This window comes from Oryzias melastigma, linkage group LG14 (assembly GCF_002922805.2).
Source record: "Oryzias melastigma strain HK-1 linkage group LG14, ASM292280v2, whole genome shotgun sequence".
NCBI classification, from domain to species: domain Eukaryota; kingdom Metazoa; phylum Chordata; class Actinopteri; order Beloniformes; family Adrianichthyidae; genus Oryzias; species Oryzias melastigma.
Genome location: NC_050525.1, coordinates 28,883,531 through 28,892,574, shown reverse-complemented (window position 1 = coordinate 28,892,574; position 9,044 = coordinate 28,883,531). Strand labels below are relative to the sequence as shown.

The window sequence follows — 9,044 nt, the reverse complement described above, 5'->3', positions numbered from 1 at the left end:
AAACTTAAAAATCACAGAATAAAAAAAAAATGCAAGGAAGAAAAAAAAAAGAAAACATGGAAAAGTTACATTTAGGATGTTTTCTGTACAAATGGTCTTCTGTCATAAAAGAGGTCGAGTGAGGCCGGGGTGCTGCCCAGCCGTCGGTCTTACTGGAGTCCTGCAGGAGAAAAAGAGAGATGAGATGCTAAACAACAACACAAACAAAGAAAAGCTCAAACCGGGGCTCACTTTTTTTTGAATAACGGCCGATCATCAGTATGGCTTGTAGCTGGTCTGGTGAGCCCCCCGCCGTGGGGTCTTGCCGTAGCTGGCGCTGCCCTGGCCTGAGGAGCACAAACCAGTTATTGTCATCTTAACATCTTGGACTAGAGGATGAGGCGGTGTGCGCTTACTGTAGTCGTATCCAGGGCCGTATCCATAGTAACCGGAGGAGTAGTCATAGTTGCCATAGTTGCCATAGCCGCTGTATCCGTAACCTTGGTTACCGTAGCCCTGGTTCCAGTAGTTCCCGTAGCCCTGGTTCCAGCCCTGGCCCTGACCCCCACGCCCCCGGCCTCCCCGGCCGCCGTAGCCTCCGCGCCCGGCTCCGTACTGCTGCTGCTGGTACACCTCCTTCGGCTGGGCGATCTTCAGCTCACACTGAGGAACAAGCAGAGGGTCGGTCCACACAGAAGCAGCGATTTACGGGAATTTTCAGGTGTGGACGTACCCGCCCCCCTTCAATCGTGTGGTATTTCTTCTCCAGACACTTCTTAACGCTGGCTTCGTCTTTGTACGTGATGAAGATGAACCCCCTCCTCTTCTTTGATTTGGGATCAATGGGGAGCTCGATGGTTTCAATCTAAAGAGGACACTGTTAAAAGATCTGCAAGGACGACAAAAACAGTCTTCCGCTGCGGAGCACTGACCTCTCCAAAGGCGCCAAAATATTCCCTGATCGCTTCTTCCGTGGCCTCAGGATTCAACCCGCCTACGAAGATCTTCCTGACAGCCTCTTTCTTCATGGCCATCGCCCTCTTGGGGTCAATCTGACGTCCGTCTAGTCTGTGTTCTTTCTGCTCCAGCACCTGCAGAAACACCAGATGTTACCCGTGTGCCGACACCCCTCCCACCACGTCCAAATATCTGTCGCAGCAGCTCACCTTGTCCACGCTGGAGGAGTCTCTGAAGAGCACGAACCCGAAGCCGCGGGACCGGCCTGTGTTGGAGTCCATCTTGATGGTGCAGTCTGACACCTCGCCAAACTTGCTGAAGTAATCCTTCAGGTCCTTTTTACTTGTGTCCCAGCTGAGGCCGCCGACAAACATTTTGCTGCAACATGAAGGTCGCTGGTGTGAGCCTCTGACATCTCCATTAAACGGCAGAACAAGCTGCCACTCACCCAGCATCGTCTTCTCCTTTACTCGCATCAATCTTGCCTCCGTCCGTGCCGCTGTCCTGGCTCTCGTCTCCTCCCATCGCCTCCTGCTCCGCTCCGTTCTGGTCCTCCTCACCCTCGTTGCCGTTCTGCTCAGAGGTCTCCATGAACTGGTTCTCAGCGTCTGCCATTCTGACGGTGGTCCTGTCGAGAGACTGGAGCGGGAAAAGCCAGCAGGATGAGCAGAGGACACGTCAAAATAAAAGCCTTTAAGAAGTTTATGGCAATACACATACATATGTGGACCTGCTGGTCTAGAAGTGCAGACGTCTATGAATAAAAATAAAATTCTGATTGTTGTAACTGACAGATATTTATGCCCGTGTAACTGCCAATATAACAAAGTCAAAGATTTTCAAAGTAAAAGCTCAACTAGTTATCAATCTGAATGATGGGAACAATGAAATCACAAGGAGAGCTCATACAGACCGTGTTAATGGGAATAAAGATGGAATTTGAAACCAAATTAAATCAAGATCAATAGGAAATGATTTAGAGCTTTGCCTCAAAATACTAGAAAATGTTTGATATATAAAAAAATACCCTTCATTTATTAATACATTTTGTGTTACTAAACCAGAATGAAGTTATCTTTGGAGCTTTTACAAAGAAACGTGCAGATTTGGGCCAACATGCAGCAAAAACGCTTTTCCATTTATATCAAATTTCGACAAAAACAAACTGATAAAAACACCCCCAGTTCGTAGAATGTGTCGCTGTTTCAACAAAACGTTTTCAAAAGCAGCAAAATATCCTCTTAACGCGCAGCAGGAACGCCAACAGCGAACAAAAAGCCAACATTAGCCGGCGCGGCTGCCCGTGTTCAAGCAGACCGCGCTTCACAGCCCAACCGCTCGAGGCGGAGAGGAGGCCTCGGCGGCAAACGCTCCGTCCCGGGAGGCTAACCCACCGCTAAAGCACAGATAAACCACCACCAATGTTAAAATGTGTACGAAAATAACCGCTAGCATTGAACAATTTAAAGTAAATACAAACTTTTCATGCAAAAATACATCAAAACCGCGCTGACGCACGTTAGCTAGCGCGCGGCTAACACCTAACTAGCCACCTTGGAGGCTAACGCCGAACCCTCCGCGCGCCAAACACACACCAAACACATCCGTAAAAGAACCAAAACCGTTCGGCTCGGGCGAGTAAATGTTCTTGCGCGCTTTCGTGCGGCCCAAAAACAAACCGTCCCCTTACTTTAAGTGAAGAAAGCGGGACGCCGACTCGCTGCTCAAAATGGACACTCTCCAAATTCGCCGCTAACTCGTGGCATCATATATACGACCGGATGTGACAGATCGATGGGGGACATCGTAAAGAAAACGCCTCCGATTGGTCAAGGGGGCTCTTTTTCAAACTGAAAGGTCGTTCCTGATTGGCTGACTGCTCCAACGGCAACGACAAAGGGCCGTGCTTGCCATTTTCCTTTCGGTGTGTGAAAATTTGCTTCACACTTGAACCAGTCGCGATGTTTATTCAAAACTTTGTCTAAAAAAATTTATTTTTTTTGGTTGACGAGCAAAAAGAAGCGCGAGGCAGCTGCGTTAATCTCTTAAACGGCTGTTATGCCTTCATGATGCTTTTTGCTGAAGTTTTTTTTTTTTGTTTGCATGATATGGTCTAATAAATGGGATCAGCTACAAAATGCAATATGTTTATAATGCATTGTTATATTATTCGTTTTTGTCAGTAATTACCGTTTCATTTCCTTTGTCCATACTAGAAAACTACATTTATTTCCATTCATTTCAATGTTCTTGCATGTTGAATTTACACATTACTTTGAACACAATCAGAACATTTTTAAATGTACCAAACTTTTAATTTCCTAAATGTTTTTTTTTTGTGAAATCTATTTTTTTCTACTCTTGACAAAATTACAGCCTTCGTTTTATTTTAAAATACTGAACTTGAATCCGACACTGAATCACACGGAGAAAGAAAAATGCCCTCTTGAGTCACGTTTACGCTCCACCTGGTGCAGTTTGAGGCCGGCTGCACCTTCTGCCAACACATTGAGTTTTGAGGAGGGTTTGAACCGTGAACATGTAGACGCCTGTAGCTGTGCGTGTCCTTAAGGCCTTAAGGCCAACAGCGTTCACAAACGAACTGCAACAGGGCTTGACAATGAGTTCATGGAACAAAAGATCTGCAGGATTTTCCTTTTTCCTTGTGCAGTTCACAGTCCGGCCCCAGCTTTCATCTTAAACTAAAATTAAGAATTCTCCAAATAATCTCCAAATTGTGGATGACAGCCTCAAAAATGCTAGAAAAATTAAAAGTTGCTATTGCATCTTTACTACTTTTGAATGTAAATCATATAGCTGCACTAAGATATTCTCCTTTTTATTGCATGTTCTGTTTTGACCAAAAACTACTTTGAAAAAGTTGATTTTAAATGTTTCAACGAGACATTTATTACTTTTTTTGGGTCAAATTCCTAAATTAAATAATCAGGATCAAGACTACAACAAATTGTTGAGTTGTTTGGATTAACTTTTATTTTTGCAATTTTTTTTTTTGTGGAGAACATTGAGACAACTACAGCTAGGAATGGATTCTGCTGCAGAGAGCTTCTTTTGAGCTTCAAATTCTCAAAGATTAACAATTAAACTCCACAATTCCACTCCATGACTCGGCCACCTCTATGTTTGAGACTTTTAGATCCTGATGTTACCAACCAGATAGTGTCTGTTTCTTCAGTGCACAGAATGTTGATGCCAAAGTTTTCAGGATCCGGTTGGTTTTATAAGAGACACTTTTTTTCATCTCAGGTTTCTTGCATTCTTTAGATTACCAGTAATTATCAAATCTAACAAAATTACTTTATCCACACAAGTATTCAAAATTGCATTTTTCCAGCTTACCTTTGCAAAATTTGCATTTCAAGATGATAACCTTAATCGCTTTAATATCATACATTAACGACTTTCAAATCACAAAAGTAAACTGGAAAAGTTGCATTAACTGCAATAATGCTTTATGCTGAAAATGGTGACGCAATTTACTTTAATTGCTGAAGGGATTTGCTGAAAATGCAAAAGGTATTTGCAAAATCTTAAATTTACTAAAAGACTGGAAATTTTGTTAAAGAACTACGAGAAAGCACTGATGTTGACCCAAGTTTCTAAACCATTTGTAAAATTGCTTAAACATCCCTAATACATGCCAGTTTTCCAAAAACTATTCTGTATTGCAAAATTTGAGCAAAACTCCAAAATAGCCAAAAATTCCTCAGTAAATTAAGTAAAAAATGTTAGCCTGTTGCTAAAATAGAAGCTGTTCTCTAAATTAGCCTATAGAAACCTCAGTAGATAAATTACCCAAAAAGGATATCATGTTGCTAAATTAGCTAAACCCACAATTGGCATAAAAAAAAAAATAACTTAGTGGATGCCAAATTAGCCAAAAACAAAAGCTAGCACATTGCTTAAATACTAGCTAAACTCTAAAAGAGCCTGAAATATTAGCTGAATTCCTATTTTTTAAAAATACTCTAAAAGATGAAAACATGTCCCATACATACATTTGAAGGCTTGTTGCTGGTCTACTTAAAATTTTGAAATGAGAAGGCTCATTTTCTGTGGGGCATGTTTGTCAATATTTCAAAAACTATAAAGTTTATGAATACCAAAAATACAAGCAGTAACGTCCTGAACGAGCTGAACGTTTTGATACCAAGATCGCTGAAATCACTGAAAGTGTGATTGAGTTTTTACGTGCTGAAAAATGATCAGAAAAGGAGCAGGAGAATCACTATTGTGTGAATGATTACTAAGCAATCACACAATTAAAGTTGATGAGTTCTGGGAACTTTTACAGCCACTTTGACCAAAATGAGATTCAGACACTGAGGAGTTGATACTGACACATTTATTTCTTTTCTTTCGCAGTTCAACTTCCTTTATTCACACTTGCTTTAATGTTAAAAATTTAAAATATTCTGATATACTAAAAACCTGCTTAAACAGCATTACATTAAATCAATACATTTACAAATATTAAAGTCATTTAAAGATTTGACAAAAGTCCTGAAACAAAGTGTGCTCTGCAGCTCCGGGCATCAGGAGCGCGTTTTGCTGACCCAGTGGTACTTGTCGATACGCGGCCCGGTGAAGGTGAAGGTGGCTCGGTAGGACTTGAAGCCTTTCTGGGTGGAGTACTGGGAAGGTGGACCTCCGGCAGGGGGAGCATGAGGCTGGAAGGGGTCCCCAAAGCACTTCCGCTTTTCTCTCAGCCAGGTCTGGGGCGCTCCCGGGGAGAACTCGCTGAACTGAGGAGCGGAGAGAGCCGTCAGAGTCTCCAGGATGAGTCTGTGCTGAGCAAGTTCTCCAGAACTCACCCTGTAGACGCTGTTGGGGTTGCTGACCGTTGGGATGGTTTTGGGTTCGGCGCCGGCGGGACATGGAGCTGATGAAGTGCTGCTGAAGCTTTTGTCCCGGCTCACCTCCTCCTCATCAGAGGAACTCCCGGACTGGACCTCGAGGCCCGCTCGCTCCACTGCATCGTGGATGCGGCGGGAAAACTCTCCATCTCGACGCCGGCAGCTTTCCACCACAGAGACGCAGAAGGGAGTGCTCTGCTCCCCGTACCTGCAGTCAGAACCAGAACCTGTGAAGCCCACTACCGAAATCATGAAAGAATGTTTTAGGAGATTAATCAATAAATGACAAGAACTCAACTTTGCCATTTGAATAAAAACTTACACTAGATCTGGTACAAAACCTGTAAATGAAGTAACTCCATGGGAGTGGGATTATACAAGTTCATTTCCCACTCTTTTTCAAACAAACTCTACTTGACTTCAGTTATATTTAATAAATCAAATGTGACACGAGTGCCTTTTGCATCTTCTTATCAATGCATTTCTTTATTTCTGTAATGAGTTTGAAAAATACACCGTATGTGTTTTTTGTCCACAATCTATGTTCGAAATAAACTAGATTAAAAAAAAAAGTTGACAGAATTTGAACTTTTCTTGGAATTTAGACATTTTCATACTGAAATTATGACCCGTTGGGTGATTTGGTTAGTTTAAGATACAAAATGTTCAAGACCAAAAGCATCTTTACGCACTTTTAAATGTGATCCACACATTTTTAACAGTTATATAATCTACTTCTGATATGTTATTTCATGTATTATTACCCGATTGCTTGAAATAAACGATTTCATTCATAAGGATAATTACCAACATATTTACATTTAACACAGCAAGTAATTATCTAAAAAGATGAACAATGAATACATTATTGAGGAGGGTTGGGGTCATCTTAAAAGAAAATCAAATATGAAACAAGTTGTAAAATCATGAAAAAAAATTATGAGAACAGTTGTAAATTCAAGATTCAAAAGGTTGTAATTTTACAAGGAAAAAAGGTCACGCTTTTTCAAAAATAAAATGTTAAATTTGGCTTTTAAAATGTTTTTAAAAACATCTCAATTTGTTGCAGACAATTTTGATGTCAATCTCAGCTGCAGAATTTAACTTCCTGCTGATTTACTTTTTCCTAATGTAACTGACACAAACTTTTCCCAGCTTAAGTTTTTGGCCAAGTCTGTATTCCTTCCGTATTCACTATATAGTGCATTTATAATTTTCAGTGTGGTCTGAATCTACAACTCCAAAAATCCAGTGCACTACAAATTTCCCAGAAGTCTTTGCGAAAAACTAGCGTGCATTGATGCCCACTAGATAAGCGAACACAAACCACAATGCCCTGTAGCCAAACAACTTTTGCATTGAAAAATGCATTTAAATGTAATTAATAAAACATCCACATTTTCATCATCAGAACACAGTGGAGTCTGAATTGTTTGTATTGACTAAATTTTCACTTTGTGAAACCAGTGATGTCATGTCAGCGTTTAGAGAAAAAAAAATAGTGAGTATGGTGTCTGAATTGCTTTTAAATTCCAGTTGGGGATTAGGGTTGGAATTTAGACAGCTATGATAACTCATGGAAGCAGCCATTTTGAAATGAGTAGGAAAAGCCCTCCTACTCCACCTAATGGACGGATGATGAACTACAGGGCAGAAAACATGGACCAACTTCTCTCCAATGAGAGTTTGGGTCATTCTGATGAGACGAGATCTCAGAAATATATATAAAGAGTTGATTTAACAGACCTGCAGGACACTTCTCCGGGGTCCACCCACACCGTCAGCTCCTGAGGGAGGCCCAGATCCTCGTAGCGCACGGCGCCACGCTCACAGGCCTGCTGAAGAACCGGGTCCTGCAGCAGAACGTGGTTCATGCGCAGACATCTGCAACACAGCGTCAGCCGAGACCTTCAGTTGATTCATGACTTTAACAGTTATGAATACGTTTTCATGTGTCTTTTATACCAACCCCAGAGAGTTCACAGAACAGACAGAACTCTGAATCATTTCTAAACTTGTGGAGGCTGCACCAGCCAATGACAAAACATTATTTTAGTGCAGTAAAGCAAAACAGAGCAGAATCAAACTTCTTTAAACTGCTTTAGAAAATGTCAGAATTTGTCTGTAAAATTATGAAAAGCTTTATTTTGTAAAATGCATTTTTTCTTCATTTTAGAGGCGCAAGACGACCGAGAGGTGAGCATCTCCAGCCATCTGAACCCTGCAAAACACAAATGATGAATGGGATTTTCTGGAGAAGAGGTAGAACTTCGAACAGAAGCTGGACCACCAACGCCTAGAGCTGAGATCCACCAACCCAAACGAGAAGCTTAGTAACAGTTTTCTAGTCTTCAGATTGGTTTAACTCATTTAAAGACAGGGCAAAAGGAAAAACTGATCAAATCAAGCTTGCCCCGGCCCTGGGACACCGACCTGTAGGCCTGCCCCTTGGTGGGGGCTCCGGGGTGCCAGTGGTTCTTGTAGTTCTCAAACAGCACAGCTGTGAGGGCCGCAGCGAAGCGCTCCCTGCCATCGTTGTCCAGGCAACCGTATCTCTTCACCAGACGAGCCACGAAGAACACGGCGGCGGCGATCTCCTCCTTCATCACTCTGAAGAAACCTGTGCAGCTAAAATTTAAATCAGCGGATTAAAAAAAAAAAAAAAAAAAAAAACGTAGGGGATCCTACTCCCTAGAAAACATAAAAAGATCTTCAGGCGTTCTAACTTTACGAAACATCAAAAAAGAAGAAAACTTTTAACTTCAGATCAAAACAAGTGAAGGAAAAAAAAAAGCTGTTACTTCAGCCGTGGAGCTGCAGACTGTGATCTGCCTTCATGACTCTTCAGCTGAACAACCTTCACACCTGAACCTGGTTGACCTGATGACTTCTGCAGCTGCTCATCAGCATCCAGCGCCACCATGAGGACAAACGGAGCATCAATTTACTCCAGAGATCCTGGTAAATCTATCATCCTCCCATTGTCAGTCTGTTTGATTTGAATGAACAGAACAGCCTTTAGTAATAACAGCAATTATTTTATTGTAGTGAACAGTAACTCCATAGACTCCAATCATTTAAAAAATAAAATCAATAATTATCAATAAGAAACAATGACTCAAGCCAAGGATAAGTGTAAATATCAGAAAAATTCTACTGCACAGAAATCTATGGAGCTAAATTGGGGCCGATATTCAAATTGTCTAAAGACAGCAAAAGAAAAAGAGAGCA

General features: G+C 41.6%; 2 protein-coding genes across 4 annotated transcripts; both read right to left on the bottom strand.

Moving 5' to 3' along the window:
• Positions 1-231: 231 nt before the first annotated feature.
• LOC112142831 (heterogeneous nuclear ribonucleoprotein A/B) lies at positions 232-2,784 on the bottom strand. Of its 3 annotated transcripts, none has more exons than XM_024266421.2 (8): positions 2,627-2,751; positions 1,657-1,690; positions 1,385-1,575; positions 1,146-1,314; positions 912-1,070; positions 713-844; positions 396-642; positions 232-326 (listed from the first exon to the last, which is right to left on the bottom strand). In XM_024266421.2, the coding sequence occupies exons 3-8, from the start codon at positions 1,549-1,551 to the stop codon at positions 256-258; spliced, it is 945 nt and encodes a 314-aa protein (XP_024122189.1). In that variant the 5' UTR covers positions 1,552-1,575; positions 1,657-1,690; positions 2,627-2,751; the 3' UTR covers positions 232-255. The 3 variants fall into 3 exon arrangements, with proteins under 3 accessions (XP_024122189.1, XP_024122185.1, XP_024122187.1); XM_024266417.2 differs by lacking the exon at positions 2,627-2,751 and adding an exon at positions 2,490-2,555 and having other exon boundaries at positions 1,657-1,674; XM_024266419.2 differs by lacking the exon at positions 1,657-1,690 and having other exon boundaries at positions 2,627-2,784.
• Positions 2,785-5,290: 2,506 nt separating this feature from the next.
• Positions 5,291-8,758, bottom strand: btg4 (B-cell translocation gene 4). Its single transcript, XM_024261784.2, has 5 exons — positions 8,615-8,758; positions 8,247-8,441; positions 7,560-7,697; positions 5,772-6,021; positions 5,291-5,702 (listed from the first exon to the last, which is right to left on the bottom strand). Exons 1-5 carry the CDS (start codon positions 8,734-8,736, stop codon positions 5,493-5,495), a joined length of 915 nt encoding a protein of 304 aa, XP_024117552.1. The 5' UTR covers positions 8,737-8,758; the 3' UTR covers positions 5,291-5,492.
• Positions 8,759-9,044: the final 286 nt, after the last annotated feature.

Coding starts and splice junctions, on each gene's coding strand:
- LOC112142831 (XM_024266417.2), bottom strand. CDS start 2,540: ATGTGTTTGGTGTGTGTTTGGCGCGCGGAGGGTTCGGCGTTAGCCTCC. Junction 643..712: donor ACACGATTGAAGGGGGGCGG/GTACGTCCACAC, acceptor CTTGTTCCTCAG/TGTGAGCTGAAGATCGCCCA. Junction 327..395: donor CGGCCCTGGATACGACTACA/GTAAGCGCACAC, acceptor TGTGCTCCTCAG/GCCAGGGCAGCGCCAGCTAC.
- btg4 (XM_024261784.2), bottom strand. CDS start 8,736: ATGGTGGCGCTGGATGCTGATGAGCAGCTGCAGAAGTCATCAGGTCAA. Junction 8,442..8,614: donor TCTGCAGCTCCACGGCTGAA/GTAACAGCTTTT, acceptor TTTAAATTTTAG/CTGCACAGGTTTCTTCAGAG. Junction 7,698..8,246: donor ACCAAGGGGCAGGCCTACAG/GTCGGTGTCCCA, acceptor GCTGTGTTGCAG/ATGTCTGCGCATGAACCACG.